The sequence below is a fragment of the Hemiscyllium ocellatum genome, chromosome 5, assembly GCF_020745735.1.
Source record: "Hemiscyllium ocellatum isolate sHemOce1 chromosome 5, sHemOce1.pat.X.cur, whole genome shotgun sequence".
Lineage (NCBI taxonomy): Eukaryota > Metazoa > Chordata > Chondrichthyes > Orectolobiformes > Hemiscylliidae > Hemiscyllium > Hemiscyllium ocellatum.
Genome location: NC_083405.1, coordinates 62,092,365 through 62,111,788, shown reverse-complemented (window position 1 = coordinate 62,111,788; position 19,424 = coordinate 62,092,365). Strand labels below are relative to the sequence as shown.

Below are 19,424 nucleotides of genomic sequence, written 5' to 3'. Positions count from 1 at the left end.
CCGTTTGGATGATAATCTTTAGTCTGAGTCTTCATTCCAGAGTTACTTTTATAATAAATTCAAATGTCACTATCTGTCATGCTGAGATGTGGACCCGTTTCGATAGAATGTTACTTGCAGTTTTGAAAGTTACAATCATCATTACATGACTGCCTTTCTCCAAAGTGGTTAAAAAAAAATCAGGAATGGATGAAACAAGTTAAATTCAAATAGGTGCAATTATCAATGACATAAGAATATTGAGGATGCTGTATTTCTCACCAAGGAAATCACAGAAAGCCAACAAAAACTGGTTGGGAACAAATGCCACTTCTGCTGCACAAAATCTTCTTCCACTATCCCCATGTGTATCACTTTCCCTTTGACTGTATATCCTGTGTGTGCTGGCATGCAATCACAAAGACACAGTTCCTCTAAATGTAACTTTCACCAGTGAGTACTGAATCTGGATACCTTCACATGTCAAATGCTTCAACAGGAAAGCAGAACTCTCCAGTAACAGGCATACCATATTTATTTTACTTAAACCACAGAAGAAAAAGATTACATTTCTCAACATAACAACAAAAATATATCTCTGTAATGGAAGTCTCTACTACAATTGTAATTACCAGCTTTGGGCAGAGGGAATTCAAATGAACAAAGAAATTCTTGATAAATGATAACTGACAAAAGGCATAACACCATTTCTTGAAGCAGATAGTGTTACAAATAAAATTGAATTCTAAAACTTTCAAAATACAAAAATGCAATTTTGATTTTCAATCAGGATGATGGGACTTGTGTGAGTGCACTGATCAGTCACTCAGTAAAATGATGGAAATATATGAACTGACGAATGGGAAATATTTGTATGTACAAATGCTAACCCTTCAACACAAACCACTATGCACCAATGAGCATCTTGAGTCTTTAAAGTATCAAACTCCATGAATTAACATTGGCTACATTGTTTGAAGCATATTTTTCAAATATTTACATTTTCGGCAATTAATTAACAATTCTTTTATCATCTACCTTCTCTATATTTAACAAAAAATCATGACAAATTGATCATGCAGAATTTCTAACTTGAGGATACATGTCAAGTGTATTGCTGTAAATATTTACTTCATTAAATTCATAAGAAATCCTCAAAGTAATAAAATTTCCTAAAGCAAGGTATCAGTTCACGACTGATGGCTTGCACCTGTGCCAGAGACATTTTGATGCCAATGTAAAAATTATTACAGGCACGAAGAGAATAAAGAGGTCAGTCTGTATTCAAAACATTTGCTTTTCTTAGCTGAACCTCCAAATCCTTGCTACAAATAAAATTATTTGAGTTTGTTTTGAATAGCTGCTGGGATTGCTGATTAGATATTAACAATGTTTTTGGGACTATTACTTTCAGAACAATGCCAGTACTATATTAATTATCGAAATGTTCGATCTTTGCAATTCTAACAATTTCAACAAATAAAATACAGAACACTTCAGTTAACTTTGAAATCTAAAAGGCTGAAACTTTGGTGTAAGCAGAATTAAGCAATCTACACTGAAGCTGAAAATCAACAGTACTCACAAAAGTTAATGGTTTTCTGTAGATATACTTAACTAATGTTTTAACTTATTGGAATGCACAAAACCAGCCTTTTTTACTAATTCAATCTTATAAAAAAGGTTTATAAAGAATGTTTTTGTTGAGTCATCGCTGTTACCCAAGGTGTCCAAATGTTTTCTTTTAGGAGGCCAGCTGGATAGGGCACTGAATTGTGGTACATTTTACTTTGGTCTTTTACTAAGCACACCAGCCTCCATCAACACAGTAACCAAGGTTGAAATCCTTATACCTGGAAATAAAGTAGAAGTATTGATTATTATGGAGTATGAGTATTGCTGAAGAAACACATTTTGCCAAAGCTTTTCATTTTAGGATTCTCACAGTTCTCCAGAATACCTATTCAGGATAAGACATTTACACTGCATGAGAGAAGAATGTCGATTAGTTCAAAAGTGAACTGAGCTTGGTAGAGGTGTTGCAACAGAGAATAGACCCATTCATTTTGATTGACAGTTAACTGCCAGGATTTGTTTAAATTTTAAATTGGTCATTGCATTGATTGCTGAAAAATGAACCAGCAAATGGCTATTGTGTTGAGTTGAAATGGGAGAACATGTTCTATTTCAAAGATTAAAGCCAGAAGATCGAGGCTCAAGTTCCACCTGCCTTGGAACTGTGTCATCGCACAGAATGTCAAAACAGGTTGATTAAAAGAACTGCAAAAAAAGGGCCCAATGATTAATAAAACCTGAAAAGAACTGAAGTACTATAGATCAAACAAAAACAGAAATTGCTGGAAAAGCTCCACAGGTCTGACAGCATCTGTGAAGAGAAATCAAAGTTAACTTTTTTTGGTCCACTTCACAGCAAGGGTCACCAGACCCGAAACATTAACTCAGATTTCTCTTCACGGATGCGCCAGACCTGCTGAGCTTTTCCAGCAATCTGTTTTTGTAATTTCTGTATTACTACCAGTATATGCAAACATATCAAAGTGCAAACTCAACTGACAATCTTAAATTGATGGGCAGTATAATTCCTCACATATTTGTTTATTTTTGGAAGGGTAAGGTTGGGAGCTAATTTAATCCTCAATATTAAGAGCTAGAACCGAATTTTAGTTCTCCAATTTTGCCTGGGTATCTTTTAAACTATCAGAATCATCTGAATTTTCCAGCTTCAACTGAACTTTTTTGGAAGGGTCCAAATGCAGGCATTTTTCAATCAGAAAATTCAATTTCCCAGACAATTCCAACAGAGCTTTCTGCTTGGAATTCTACAAGATCCCAATATTTAACATAGTCTGTGCTGCTCCAACAATCTGATTACAGAGGAACTCGATTATCTGAGTTTTGATTATCCAAAGATGATTTCAAGGTCCTGCAAAAATATCACAGAGGCAAGTGCATTCAATTTACCTGCACTGAAGAACACATGGAAATGCTGGCAAAAACAGACACAAGCAGTTCAAGCATCAGCAACTGGATATTTTTTGGGTAAGGGTTGTTACACAGCAAAAGTAAGTGTTTTAAAGTACCGTACAGGTATCCTTATCACTTTACCGGGCGGTTCATTAAATAAAAATGGCCAAGAACATAATCGCATGTGCTAAGCAGTGCTTCTGTCTTTCTATCACAAGACAGAGTTCCTGGAAACTGACAAATGCTGTTGCGATCGCAGAAGCTGTTCGGGACCTTGTTTAATGCTGTCTTCACTAATCCTTGTCAAATGCTACGTATTGCTGAATTTTTAAAACGTTTTCTTGTGTTATCATTATTTTGTTTATCATATAAAATCTATGTCCTCTTGCGCTCAGTACATTAAAATTATAGATTGAAACAAATGACTTCCTTGTTTTAGGGAAAATTGATTATCCGAATAATCAATTATCTGAACAAAATAGTGCACGCCTATCTCATTCAGATAATCGAGGTTCCTCTGTACTGGAATATCTTGGCAGATATAATTCAGAACCAATGTAAGCAGTTATCCTAGAGTATGGACTAATTTTCATCACTCTACTAATTTCATCAAACAGATTAGCTAGTCTTTCATCTCACTAATGAGTAGGGAATATTTATATTGTGCTGCATTTTCTATGTTTTAAAAAAAAGAAGCCACTTAATTTGGCACCACAAAATAATATAATTGATTCTTTTTCAACAGTTAAAAATTTGCTCACCTTCAAATGCAGGATTGTTGGCCGCCAGCCTAGTGAGTGTATTAGTAATTGTACACTCATCCATCCCGCGAATAGAATTTAGCAGTGATGGGCTCAGGAGGTTGTTATGTATCGATGCATCAGTGTTACGTGCTGCAGAATGGTATGAGGAGCTTCTGGTTAGAGAACCAGATGATGAATATTCAGCAGATTCCATCATACTTTTATCCCTGCTAGAATAGCCTACATTGTTTAAAATATACAAAAACATAAAATTAGTTCGATGATGAATCTCTTGGCATTCAAATTATCTGTAAAATGCAAAATATAAAACGTGTTCACTCAAAAGCAATAGAAACAATTTGCAAGAGAATTTACATCTCCATAGATTTTCATGGATAGACATTTATTTGCATTTTATTATATTTTCATCTGTACAATAACAACATGCAAGTGGATTGTAGGGAAGTATAAAACATTTTCTGCCACACTCAGGAGGCAGCAGTTTGCAACAATAAGCAAAATTGGTCCTGACCCTATTTAAAAATGAAAATCTCCAGTCACTTATTACCAAACAGGAGAGTCCACAATCTGACCAACTGAGCCCCTTCATTGGTATGGCAGTTGGTGAGACCTTTGGCAAGAATGAAATCTGGGATAAAACCTGCTTTTTTCATGTTCTTCAGATCTAGACAGGCTGGTAGTTTATGCCCATTCCTAGTTGCCCTGAGGTGGTAATGAACTCCCAGAACAGCTATGTCCTGATGACAATTAGGGTCCTATAATTCTAGAACCTGGAATGGTTGAAGATGTTGACCTAGGATCGTCAAAAGAAACAAGTCACTTTTGAAGGGGTTTGGAGATGATTATGTTCCCACATTTCTGCTCTGGCTCTTGTATTATATAAAAAAAAGGGTAAAGAGGTACTGTTTAGAGTCAATTATTTACGCAATGCATTTTAAAAATCATACCTACTGCCTCCACAGGATGCACACTAATGTTGCAGCTGCTGGAAGCAAGATGCAGTAGCATAAGTATCAACTGAACAAAAATTTGCCTTGGACAGCGAATCTTATCTGGTTGCTCTCATTCAGATAAGTGGTGAGCGACATTCCCTTGAAGTTGTGGAGCCACTGGGAAGCTCTGGGAATAAGCAGCATACAAGGCAAGGGCTTCATTTCTGGAAATTGTTGCAGTGGACAGACTTCAGATGTCCACACAGGGCAAGAAGAATTAGGATGAATATTATGGCGAGAATTCCATCAAATTGATGATAAGAGTCTTGCAGAAGGGGAATTAAGGATCTGGTGAGCTACTCACCAGAGAGACCAACTGATTTGCTAATCTTTCAGGTAATAAATTAGCTGGTCCAATTGAGCTTCTACTAAGTGATAATCTAAATAATGTTAATGGTTGAGGATTAGTGCAAGTCAAAACCAAATGGTTTAAGTCAGGGAAAGATATTAATTTTCTTGATAAAGATGGTCATTATCTGGAATTAAGACAGTTGCCTAGACATCTGAATAGGCATGGGTATTTTCCATTTCCTCTGTAGGCAGTCATGAACTGTTTCTTTCGGAGGAAGTTTGAATGCAGCTGAACACTGATGAATTATGAACAAAATAATCATAACAGATGATCTTATGATTTAGTCAACGATTATTGACCGAACATCGCTCTGCAGCAATAATAGCTAGTATCTAACAACCATGATAATGTTACTTTATGTCAGGTCCGACAAAGAAAAGATTAGTGCTGGAAAAGCACAGCTGGTCACGCAATGTCCAAGGAGCAGGAGAGTCAATGTTTCGAGCATAAGCTCTTCACTATGAATGAAGGGGTGGCTCAAGGGGGCTGAGATAAATGGGGGGGGGGGGGGTAAACTGGGAGAAGGTGGCTAGGAATGAGATAGGTAGATTAAAGGTGGGGGGGTGATTGTGACGGTCGAAAAGGAGGTGGAGCAGATGGGTGGGAAGGAAGATGGACATGCAGGACAGTTCACCAGCACCCGCCACCTCCCCTGAATCAAGATTGAGATACAGACAGACTCTGACCTCACACATTTAATGCATTGTCTGAGCTGAGATGTCATGTTTTGTTATAAAAGCTGAAGTTATCTCGAGAAGGTGACTTAAAAGTAGTTCTGGGGTTTACAGATTAATGAACCAAAACCTGCATTCTAAAAGATGAAAGACTTAACAAACCAGGATGACACTAAAATATTTTGCTGTAAGTTCTGTGTCTTATGATCTTATACTCCACAACCACCTAATGAAGCTAGTGCTTCCAAATAACCTGGTGTTGTGTGATTTTTAACTTTTATGTTAAATTCCTCTAGAATAAAGGATAGCATTCCACTAGTTTAATTACTTATTGGGATCTGCATATTGGCATTTTGTGACTCTTACACTGGAGCTCCTAAATCCTCCTGTATCTCAGAATTCTGCAGTTGATCTCCATGCTTTCTTCCTGCCAAAAAGTAAACTGTTTCACATTTTCCCACATTATACTCCAGTTGCCAATATTTTCCCCACTCATTGTCCATCTGCATCCTCAAATCCTTTTTCACAACATACTTTCCTACCTATGTCTATGATAACAGCTGAATAAAATTTATCATGTTTTCTGTGAATATGATATAACCAGGAAACTGACTGTGTTATGTCTCTGTCAAAGTTCTTTTGGAACAGCTGAATAAGTAACTCACTGAAGTATTTGTGGAATATAGGATAACTTGTCTATCGTGAGGTGATGATATCTTAGCACAAAAGCCTGACTGAATTATACCTTGATCACCATCTATTATGAGCATACGTTAGAACAAAAGTCACATTAATATTGCAGAAGAATCAAGTTTACAGCACAAGAGACTATTTATCATGTTGTCTTCTGCTGCAGTGATCCAAAATTTAATCCCACTGACCCTGTTCTATCATTTCTTTTGTATATTCTGATGTTACAAATATTCATCCATTTTTTTCCATAAAAAATGTACTAGTCTCTGCTTCAATTATCTTCTGTTAAAGCAGGCTGAATTTCAATATTTCTGTGCAAGATCACTGATTGTAAACACGTTCCTTGTTATGGGGCACATGTACCCACCCTGAACTAATTCAAGCTTCCTTTCTAATGCAAAGATCATTTCTTAAAGTTTTTCTTTATTTTTGCATTGTGGACCAAAATGGAAAAATGATATAGCTTTAAAGCAAGAAAACTGTGGACAGCCATGCTGCAGTTTTGAGACAAGTTACTGGAACTCTTTGCAAGTTGTAGTTCCATTGTTGCTTTGTTCAAGCATGGGGAGGATTGTTGGACTTGTCCAGACTGGGGAGCGTAAATTCAGGACAGTCTTTCTTAGAGTCAGACTGTTAATTGAGAAAACAATCAGGACCAGTTGAGAGGGTCAGAAATGTTCTAACAGGCTCTTGGGCAAGTGGACAGCCTATGTGAATAATACAGGGTACAATGCCTCCAGACTCTAAAATAAAGTATTTCTCTCTTCTTGCAGAGAAGTAACAAAGAATTGAAAGATATTTAGCGATTCTAACTCAACATATACTGCTGCCTCTAACCAGTAAATGGGAGACTGGAAAAGTAGTGTGTCAACTGTCATGTCTTTATTTTTGTATTTATTCATGAAATATAGATGTTACCAGCTGGGCCAGTATTTACTGCCTATCTATAATTGTCCTCAAGTAGGTGGTGATAAGCTACTTTCTTGAACCACTGCAGTCTGTTTGATGTAAGCATACCCATAATTCTGTTTGGAAGGAAGTTACAGGGCTTTGATCAGTGACACTGAGGAAAGGCAATGTATTTCCAAGACAAGATGGTGAGTGATTTGGAAGGGAACTTGCAGGTGGTGGGGTTCCATGTATTGCTCCCCTTGGCTTTTTAATGGTGAGATCACAGTTTTGAACAGTGCTATCTGAGAAGCCTTGGTGAATTTCTGCAGTGTAATTGTAGTTGGTACATATTGCAGCTATTGAGTGCCAGGGAGAAAGTGGATGTTGACGCATGTGGGCACAATCAAGCAGATTGCATATCTTGGATGCTATCAAGTTTAAGCGTTGTTGGAGCTGCATTCATCCAGGCAAGTGAGGTGCATACATCATATTCCTGTCCATGCCTTTTAGATAGATGGTGGACAGGCTTTGAAGAGTCATTATGTTACTTGCTGCAGGATTCCTAGCCTCTGACCTGCTTGGGTCTTACATGGAAGTCAAGTTCAGTTTTTGGTCAATGGAAACTCCAGTATGTAGACAATGGGGGACTAAGTGATGATACTACCATTGAATATCAAGCGGAAATTGTTAGATTCTCTCTTATTGCCTGGCATTTATGCAGGGATGAAACATGTGTTGCTGGAAAAGTGCAGTAGGTCAGGCAGCATAAGAATCGACGTTTCAGGCATAAGCCCTTCTTCAGGAATCAGGCATTTGTGCAGCATGAACATTGCTTCCCACTTGTCAGGCCAAACCTGAATATTATCTAGGTCTTGCTGCATCAATATGTGGACAGTTTCAATGTTGGATGAGTTGGAAATAGCACTGAATATCGTACAATCATCAGTTAAAATTCTCACTTGATTTTATAACGGAGAGAAGGTCTTTGATGAAGCAACAATAGATGATAGGACCTAGGACACTATCCTGAGATAGTCCTGCAGTGATGTCCTGGAGTTGAGGTGACTAACATCCCAAAACATAACCATCTTCCTTTGAGCTAGGTATGATTCATTTTTACCCTGATTCCCATTAACCTTGATTTTGCTCGTAAAGCAGTAAAGAAGTGAAAGGACTTAGAAAGATGATGATCAAAGATCAGAAGTGAAAGAATACATCCTGTGTACTGGTGTTATCATCTTCAAGGAGAACGTGAGGACTGCAGATGCTGGAGATTAGAGCTGAAAATGTGTTGCTGGAAAAGTGCAGCAGGTCAGGCAGCATCCAAAGAGCAGGAGAATCGACGTTTCGGGCATGAGCCCTTCTTCAGGAATGACTGAAGGAGGGCTCATGCCCGAAACATCGATTCTCCTGCTCTTTGGATGCTGCCTGACCTGCTGCACTTTTCCAGCAACACATTTTCAGCTACTGGTGTTATCAAACAGTGTTCCCCTAATTTTTTTTCCCCTCCACACGATTCATTATTTTTTCCTGTCACCCAAGTATAATTAGGGGCTTTAAAAGTTAAGAATTTAAGTTACAGAATTAAAAGCTGATAATACATACTTTGCTTGCCTGTAGATAGAGTATTTAGTAGTTTATACTAAGTGCAAAAAATCTGGTCAGTGTTTTCTATTAAATGTGAGTTCATCACATAGTGTATTGCAGACTTTTGAGTAATTTGATTAAATCTTTAACTTTTATGATGACCCTGGAAGTAGTGGGGATGGAGTAACAGTGCATTTTTCCAGAATGGGTTGTTATACTGAGGAGGCATTGCTGTTCAGACTATTTTGCCTCCAACTGCTTGGCTTCTGTGATAAAGTATGTCACAAAGTTGGATCCTGGCAATTTCAGCCCAAAGACGAAACATTTTTATCTGATGATGCTAAACAAATGACAAATGTTTTATGGCAAATACAACAAACTTTTCAAAATTATCTTTGTTCATAGACACCGTATTAATTTGAGACAATAGTGTACAGACTGGAGGAAAATGAGTCTACAATGATTTAGGAGAAATGACCACCCCCCCGGGCTAAATATTCCAGACCATTTGCAAAGCAATATCAAGGAGTCAGAGTCCTACAGCACGGTGTCAGGCCTTTTGGCCCAAACTGGTCCATCCTGACCAAAATGCCCATCCATGCTCACCCATTTCCCTGCACTTGGCCAGCATCCTTCTAAGATCAGAGTGGTGCTGGAAAAGCACAGCAGGTCAGGCAGCATCTGAGCAGGAGGAAAATTGACATTTCAGCCAAAAACCCTTCATTCCTGATGAAGGGCTTTTGGCCAAAACGTCGATTTTCCTGCTCCTTGGATGCTGCCTGACTTGTGCTTTTCCAGCACCATTCTGATCTAAACTCTGGTTTCCAGCATCTGCAGTCCTCACTTTTGCCCAGCATCCTTCTAATCCTTCCGTTTCATATATTTATCCAAATGCCTTTTAAATATTGTTAATGTACCAACTTCAACCACTTCCACTGACAGCTCATTCCATATGCATACCACCTTCTATGTTAAAAGCATTGCGCACCCCCCCCCCCCCCAGTTTCCCTTTTATTCTTTCCCTCTAATCCTTAAACTGATGCCCTCTAGTCCTCAATTCTCTAACCCACTGCATTCACCCTATCCATGCCTCTCGTGATCTTATACACCATCATAAGATTCCGCCTCGGTCTCCTACACTCTAAAGGAAAAAAATCCTAATTTGTCCAATCTTTTTCTATAATTCAGACTGCTGAGTCCAGGCAACATATTTGTAAATTTCTTCTGCCCTCTTTCCAGTTTAATAACATCCTTCCTGTAGTAAGGCTGCCAAAAATGAACACAATAGTCCAAGTGTGGACTCACCAATGTCCTGTAACATAACTTCCCAATTTCTATACTCAATGCCCTGACTGATGAAGGCCAAAAGTCTTCTTCACAGCCCTGTCTACCTGGGACTTCACTTTCACAGAACTGTTCCACTGTACTTCTTAAGGCCCCACCATTCACCATGAAACTCCTACCTTGATTTGACTTGCCCAACTGTTTAACAAATTTAATTACAGCCTTTTGCACTCAGAGAATCTCATTATCCAACAAATATAAATGGTTACTTATTGTGTTTTCCCAGTTCAAATAATATAATGTAAACAAAGAGATAACTTGAAGAAAAACCGAACCAATAGTGTTTTGAATGCCATGGTCAATCTCTCAAAATAATGAGTACAACTAATCTAGCATACCTTTTCATTTAGTCAACCTTCAATGACATGTGAAAGCAGTACAGAAACTATAAGAAGCCTAAAGATGTTTTATTCAAGCGAGCTTAGAGTTTTATAGTTCTAAAATATTCGTGAGACTTGAGCTGAAAATGTCCTGAAGAAGGGCTCATGCCTGAAACGTCGATTCTCCTGCTCCTTGGATGCTGCCTGACCTGCTGCGCTTTTCCAGCAACATATTTTCAGCTCTGATCCCCAGCATCTGCAGTCCTCACTTTCTCCAATGAGACTTGATAAAAGTACAGTAATTTCAAGGGGGTTCAACTAAAAGACTAGGCTCAGGATGTTCAACATGAAAATAAATATCCATGTCTATTTAAGCAAAATAAATCAGAGAAAAGAGATTGTGGCAAGAGTATTTAAAAAGTGCTTGCATTCCAGCTCCATCTACCATACATTACACATATGACATTGATGTTCAAAGGACCTTAAAGGCAATAATAGGTGCTACCAGGATTAAAACACTCTAAAATCCATAAATCATTCCATAAACCAATAGGCACCATCAAGACAAAAGAAAGATGACCATCCATTTGAAACCCAATTACCTGAATAACTCCGTAAATTTGTCTTATGAGAGTCACGTCCAAAACTTCCATCTGGTATACAGGATTTTGTTTCTTTGATTAATTTCTCAGCAGAACCCTGAACAAGAAGAAATACTTATTTTAAGATCAAATGTACCATGAACTTGATGCATACCCACTATGTGGCATTTGCAGCAGAATGCTGTAAAAATTAATCCAGTGGCCCTTCCAGGTTTTTTTTTCACAGTCAGCCTAACAGTAACTCTGTTACATGAATCGGTTTCCTGGTTAATCACAATGGCCTGCAGCAAACATGATTTTTTCTTAAAACACAGGGTACAAGTTTAATAAACCATGATTTTTTTTTGAAAAGAAAAGGTACATCAAACAAGTTCAGTGCAGCATCTATACTAGAAACTTGCTTAACAATAGCATGGTTGGGACCCAATTTAAAATTGCGTTTGCGTGGTTGGATGGGTGAATGTTAAAAACAATGAAAATGTTTATTCTATACACACTACAGTGTACAGCTTGACAAGGGTGACAAGGGTCAAAACAAATCATGGATTACCTATGATCAGTGTTAATTTAGCTAATTAAAGTGAATGTGCTGTCTGGGCATTGCATTCTAACTCAGTGTTTCCAATTTCAAAGAGGTAAAACAAAACATTGCTAAAGAGAAGTTAAGGGATAGAGCTGTGGTCCATTTACTTCTGCTCTCTGTTCAGTGACTGCCACTGAAACTGTAAATATTCTATGTAACTAGGCTTTGCTTATCTCAACCAATTAGCTCATCAACATCTATTGGCTAGGGTCAAGCATGAGGAATTGACATTTTATTTGATACTACAGTCTATGCAACTGAACCTTAGCATAAGTTATTGCCTTATAGTGATTATAGTGAGATTGGGAAAGATAAATAATCACATAAAATTATGATTTTTCTCAAAATATTTACCGTGATCTTCATGGCCTTTTGACCAAACTGCAACAATCGATTGCTAAGTTTGTACATTATCTCCTTGACATATCCAGCATCAGTGTCACTAATAACTTTAAAACTGGCCTGTAAGAAAATACAGGATAGATTAGTTACCAGCCAAGACTATCAATGACCATTTTTATCTAACAGCGTTATTTTTTCCCACCACACACTACAGCAGGTTTCTCAGAAACATCTTCAGTACTTCACTGACCTTAAGTCTCTACCAAGTGACTGCACAATCTCATTTTTCTGAAGGGTGTTGAAGAGGGTCACTGGATCCAAAATATTAATCCTGCTTTCTCTCTACAGATGCTGCTGAATATTCCCAGCAACTTTTGATTTTGTTTATGTTCCTTTCTGAGTTCAGTGCCTTTCTATCCTCTAATCTCTCTCTTGCTCACTCTCTCTGAATAACCTTCCCTATCCTTCGGCCTTGCCATCGAACATGGATTGCCTATCTCCACTGTCAATCATGGATATTCACTCCCATGAAGCACATTCAACCTAGTAGAAAATCCTTCTCCCTCTTACTTGCATGTAAAGACCACGCCTAGCCTTTTCTCACCCCCATTCACAAGGATATTTCCAAAGCCACACTACTGATCCATAGCAACCTTCACTCCATGCCTTTGGCCATTAAAACAACTGCACTCGGACTCTGGTTGTTCCCACTGGCACCGCCCTCACTGCTGTTCCCCGAAAACCAACACATGCAGACTTGGAACTTTTTTGCGAGATGTTACAATTCCATCTGATAGTTAAACTGGACAAGTCAGATTCCATAATGAAACCGGGCTTGAAAACTCAGAGTTAACTTACTTTTAAAGTATTGAACGTGCTTGCTAGTCAATAATATATTCACTAAAGGCTGCAAATATTCTTTATCAACAGAACATAAGTTTATTACACAAAAGAACATGAAATTTTATTTATATATTTAGCTCATAATGATCTCAACATAAACAGCATCACAAAGTTTCAAATCATTTTGCAATACTACCCTTTAATGGACAAGCACCCAATGCCATCTCACCACTGGTCCTCTCCAGTCATGACGCTACCTGGAAGCAGGAAGCCATGTTGGCTGATCTTGGAAGACAAGATGGGTGCAGCTGTAGAGGGCAGGTGGCAGTCTTGACTTTTGAAAAGTAAACCTCCAGAACAGAGCACCCCACTCAATTGACAGCCTAGCTTCTCAAGACATGGATCACCTTCCTACTGGATTTTCTGGCTATGCAATTGTAATTAGAGTCAGAGTTGTACAGCATGGAAACAGATCCTTCAGTCTATGCTGACCAGATATCTAAATTAATCTAGTCCCATTTGCCTGCATTTGGCCCACATCTCTCTAAATCCTTTGTATTCACGCACCCATTCAGATGCATTTTAAATGTTGTAATTGTATCAGCCTCCACCACGTCCTCTGGCAGCTCATTCCATACATGCATCACACACTGCATGAAAAAGTTCTCCCTTAGGGGCAAATTCTAAAAAGTTTTGAGAGAACATGAAAAGAACCATTTTGCACTCACCAAATATGCCAAAATCTCCTTCTTTATGATATCTTGTTTGGACAGCCCATGCTAAAATACAAAAAGAAATATTTTCTCTCAATATTCGTGTAACTGCTAACCATTTCTGAAACAGAACTCTCAGTATCATTAAAGAAACAATGGAACACACTGATGTGTGTTCTTCTGGGAGTGACCTTAAATGAACAGGTTCAATTCATCCATGATATAGTGCTTTTCCCCACTGAGTGAACACATTAATATTTAGAAAACAAAGCTTATCATGGTTTGGTACAATTTTACCAATTACTCATTTCTCACTATCAAATGAGTTGCTGATCACATACATTCAGGTTCAACTGGATGCAACTATAGCAATTGTACCATATTGTACCATTATTTTATACCACAATTATACTTACACATTTGTGATGTGACCAAGTCAATTTCAGATTCTGAATTATTTACTGAATAACAAACAAATCAAACAACAAACACAAATCGGATAGTTTGAGTCAGAAGAAAGAAAAATGATTATGTTAATTATTACATTAATAAAGGTATTAGGGCAGTTAAATAACAAAACTTAATGGGATAGTGAATTGATAGAAACACAGTACAAATGTTTATAAAACAAACATTAGATGTTGCAAGTCAACATCAAATACAATTTTACAGTGAAGAGTTAGATAAAAATGAACCACTGGATTATGGTTCGCAGGTGTAGAGGAGTGGTGAGTGGAACAGCAAGACAGATGGTGAGATTAGCCCCATTTAGCACTCTTGGCATGAAGCTCATGAGTGAAGGATGGAAAATTTGGAGGGGGGGATTATTTCTTGAGGAAAACAAAAAGAAGCAGGAATGACAATTGTGAGCTTGTTCAAGGGGAAACTGAAATTTGGGGTGCTTCGAGTAACCAAGACTCTTATTTGAATATATCCAACATCTCAAACATTTAAGAACAGGTTTTCTGCCTATATGAGTGCAGCTAAACCTCAACAATTTACTGAAAAGCATTTTCCTAACAAAAACATATCACCAAACTACTAGCAGTGTTATAACTTGAAGGTAAGTGCAAAGATAAAATTCAGTGAGACTCTTAAAAGCGGCCACTAAGGTGAATACAGAATCAGTTCCAGAATATTAAGATAAGTATTAAATGCTTCATAAGTGTAATTTTACCTAAGACACAGTAGTTAATTCTGTGGAAACTATTATCAGTCTACTGTTCAAACAATTACAAATTTCTGACTTACCTTTCCTGATACCCGTTGGCTAACGCTAGATCCTTTGTGATGATCATCTTTACTACTCCTACGGAAAATAACAACACTACCATTTTTGTCTTCAGAATGATACAGGAATGTTAATTTGATCAGGATATAAAGAACACATGGATATTACTTGCAAGCAATCAAGATAGCTATTTTCATTAGAATTTTGACTTTTGTTGCAATGGAAAGAGAATAAGAATTGCACCAAGAGAATAGAAGTACTTTGCTGTCTTCTTTACATTTTTGTCACCTATTAAACCAGCAACCATTCAGATTCATGGGAATATCTGCTTTAGGACAGAGGAGCAAGAACAGGAACAGGCCTGCCTGTCTGTATTCCATAAAGCCTCAACTCCCTTGCCTATCAAAATCCTAATTCTGCTTTGAATAAATTCAATGCCTCAGCTTCTGTTTTGAAAATTTCACCTACATCACCCTCAGAAAAGAATAATTCCTCAACTCCATCTTCAAAGGTATAACTCTTATAGTTAAACGACATCCCATAGGTCTAGTCTCCACCACAAGAGGAAAACACCTCCAGGTATGTGTCCAATCAAGTCCAATAGCACATGAGCAGAATTAGGCTATTTGGAACATCAAGTATACTATGTCATTTGATCATAGTTAATAAGTTTCTCAACTCCACTCAGCTGCCTTCTGCCAGTAACTTTTGACCCCCTTACCAATCAAGAACTCTTTCCTGCTCTTAAGTTCACTCAATAACTTGGCCTCCACAGCCTTGTGGCAATGGGTTTCACAGACTAATCACCCTCAGGCTGAAGAAATTCTTCTTCATTTGAGTGATAAAGTCAGAGTCACAGAGCATGGAAACAGACTCTTCAGTTCAACTTGTCCATGCTGAACATGTTCCCTAAACTGAACTAGTCCCATTTGCTTGCATTTGTTCTCATATCCTTGGAAACCTTGCCAGAGACTTTACAAACCTCTGCAAGGTCACACCTCTGACCCCTACACTCCAGGGAAAAATATCCTAACTTATCCAACAGTTCCTTGTAACTTGGGAACAAGTTATACTTGTAAGTCTTTTTTTTTCATACTTTCCAGTTTAATAACACTCTTCCTATTGCCGGGCAACCAGAACTGTAAGCACAACTCTAAATGTGGCTTCATCAGTATCTTGTACAGCCATAACATGACACCCCAACTCACGTACCCAATGCTCTGACCAATGAAGGCAAGTTGTCAAATGCCTTCTTCACCACCCCTTCTAACTGTGATGCCACTTTCAAGGAACCATGTACCTGCATCCCTAGGTCTCTCAATTCAACAACACTCCCTAGGGTTCTACTATTAACTGTCTAAGTCCTGCCCTGGTTTGTCTTACCAAACTGCAACACCTCGCATTTATCTGCATTAAACTCCACCTGCCATTCCTTAGCCCACTGGCCCAGATAATTTTCTTCAATGCCCACTATACTGCCAATTTTGCTATCATCCATAAACATACTAACCAAACCTCCTATATTCTCATCCAAAACATTTCATCCTAAACATATCACAGAATAGCAACTAATTGACTGCTACTAAAGTGTTAAACATGTTTATCAGCTGAATACAGCTGGAATTAGTAGGAACACCCTAGAAACAAACATCCCAGCTCACCGTTAAGGCTTACAAATACAGAATCACAGAATCCCTACAATGGAACAAGTGGACACCAAACCTCCAAAGAGTAACCTACCCAGACTTATTCCCCAACCCTTTTATCCTATATTTATGCCTGACCAATGCACCTAATCTACATCTCCCTGAACACTATAGGCAAGTTAACATGGCCCATTCACAAACTGCACATCTTTAGATTGTGGGAGGAAACGGAGCACCGAGCACACGCAGATACAGCGAGAATGTGCAAACTCCGCACAGACAGTTGCCCAAGGCTGGAATCGAACCAGAGTCTCTGGCACTGTGAAGTAGCAGTGCTAACCACTGAGCCACCGTAGCCACTGATAGAGCTAAACGCACAGTTTCTATTTCGATGGAATATCTTACAACTCATTTCTAGGTACTATCTGCCAGTGACCATATTTGTCTTGTCTTAAATATCAAGCCTCACCTGTTATCTAATAACATCTTTGAATTGAATGATCAGGAAAAGTTTAAAGGTTTTCCTATTAGCATGACATATCTATCTGCTTTTTGTGTAGGAGGTATTTGCTGATCAGTTTTATTCCCTATTAACTTGATGTCCCAAAACGCCCTAGTGATCATGTTTCTTATATCAGAATTAATTTTCCTCAGATTTTTTAATCTAAATTCAAACATTAAGAAATTTGAGGAACTGACTTACTCGTTATGGGTCCAATTATCCCTCCGTCAACTTCTGTCACAATTATGGCACCAAATATTTCACTTTAGAGAATTAAGGGGATTAAGAATGATCAATCAAAAATGTGGACAAGAACCTACTAACTAACGACTGCCTAGTTCAACTGGAAAAGCAACAGGACACGAGCAGCTAGCTCCATGAACCTAAATTCTAAAGGGCACCCTATCATTCTAAGGCTATGCTCTTGGGTCCCAGCCTATCCTACTAGTGGAAACATCTTCTCTATATCCACTAGACCTCTTTATCCCTGCTTTGTCTTCTGACAGTCAGCCAATCTTCTATTCATGCGTTAACTTTCCCCTAACACCATGAGCTTTTATCCTATTTAGTTACTGCTGGTGCAGCAGTTTGTCAAAGGTCTTCTACAAATCCAAATAGATCATGTCTACTGGCCCTCTTTTGTCTAACTTGCTCATTAGCTCATCAAAAAATTGTAATGGATTTGACAAACATTACCTTCCTTTGATTATTAAGCCATGCTGACACAAATCTATTTTATCATGCACTTCTAAGTACTCTGTAATCTCATCCTAATGGATTCTAAAATCTTACCAACAACCAAGGTCAGGCTAACCAGCCTACAGTTTCCTGCCTTCTGCCTCCCTCCCTTCTTAAACAAGGGTGTTACATCAGTCATTTTCCAGTCTCTACTCTTACATTTCATTCCAAGTGTCTGGTTTGAGACTATTCTAATAGAAGAGATTGCTCTGCCATTTTTCACATTTCAGTGCAGTTTTACAGATTCAGAAGACAATTTTCAAGTCTTCTTAAAACTGGCACAACTGGAAAACTGCAAAATTCTACTTTCAGATCATTGGAATATTAGGTACAGCAGTATTTTTTTTAAATATATGTCCCTACAATATTTCAATTACTGCAACAGGTATCATTCTGCTCCTTAGACTCCCTAGTAGGTTCTTCACCTCATACTGAGATGCACTTCCGATTACCCCAAGAAACCAAATTTCGGACTGTATCAAAAGAATCAGAACTGTAACTAGAATAATTATACAGCACTAACAATTTTGGATCATTGACAAGTTTACTGCCCAAATTTTCACCTATGCGGTAAACTTTTTTGCCTGAATACAGCCAACACTTAACCTTCCCTCTCAAACTATTAAGACGCTACCATGATATATCAGAGACAGTACTACAGGCAAAGGAAAAATATCTTTCACATAAAGCATTACCTAGGCCTGTCTCCTTTCTTGTAATCATCTTTAGAATCTGATCTTGTCTGTTTCCGTTTCTTGTCTCTGTCAGAATGTATACTTGTTTCTTTTACTCTTTCTTTATCTTGTTTATAATATTTTGTTCGCTTAACCGATCGTTGCCATTCATCTCGCCAGTCTTCTCCAGAATGTTTAGTACCTTAAAAACATTTAAAAAGTGAATACAACCAATTAATATAAAACAAAGTACATTACTTGACAGAATACTTGAGATATCAATTTTATTGTTAAAAATTATAGCAAGGCCAGAAAAACTCAAACCACACTTAATTTGTAAAGATTTTGCCATCACCAAGATGAAAGAGTGTTCCAGACCCGCTATGTACCACAACATAAACTGAAAAATATAACACCCAAGTCCCAATATGGCCAATTGTACATTCTCTCTATATTTGGCTTAAAATGAAAAGGTCCAACAACCAAATCGCTTTAACAGTCACAGAATTATTTATTATGTAGAATTGATTGACACAATTTGTAAAAATAAAAATAATCACCCACCCCCAAAGTACCCGAAACACAGATGTGCACACACACATACATGTGCATGTAGAGGAGGGGCAGAATCTACCTTTTGGAAAGATTCACTTTTAAAAAAAAAAGCACCTTCTGGCCAATGGTGGTTACTCTTGAAGGCAAAATGAATAAAGGGTAGAGTGTATTAAAGCTAGTTCATCTGGTGTTTTTGCATGTGTGATCAAGTCCCAATTTATGAATGGTTGTCTCTGCAGTCTTGGCAGATACAATATTGAGAAGTCTTTTTTCAGTCATTCTTTCAAGAAAACAATCAGGTTTCACCTTGATCTGCCAAGCATTGCGAGATGAACAAACTCTCCCCATGTGACCAAACACAAACTTCAATTCTGCAAACTCTGTTCAAACAAAACAGCCATTAACCCAGTCGGA

The 19,424-nt window shown here is 37.9% G+C and overlaps 1 protein-coding gene across 4 annotated transcripts in view; it reads right to left on the bottom strand.

Moving 5' to 3' along the window:
• Window positions 1-506: 506 nt before the first annotated feature.
• Window positions 507-19,424, bottom strand: part of si:ch211-197h24.6 (uncharacterized) — an 88,359-nt gene continuing 69,441 nt past the window's right edge. For all 4 annotated transcript variants that reach the window (XM_060824791.1, XM_060824793.1, XM_060824795.1 and 1 more), the window contains 7 exons: window positions 18,477-18,657; window positions 14,916-14,973; window positions 13,680-13,730; window positions 12,121-12,228; window positions 11,184-11,280; window positions 3,726-3,947; window positions 507-1,832 (listed from right to left, as the gene is read on the bottom strand). In XM_060824791.1, the coding sequence (XP_060680774.1) occupies window positions 1,765-1,832; window positions 3,726-3,947; window positions 11,184-11,280; window positions 12,121-12,228; window positions 13,680-13,730; window positions 14,916-14,973; window positions 18,477-18,657 (785 nt within the window). In that variant the 3' untranslated portion in view covers window positions 507-1,764. The remainder of the gene's footprint in view (window positions 1,833-3,725; window positions 3,948-11,183; window positions 11,281-12,120; window positions 12,229-13,679; window positions 13,731-14,915; window positions 14,974-18,476; window positions 18,658-19,424) is intronic.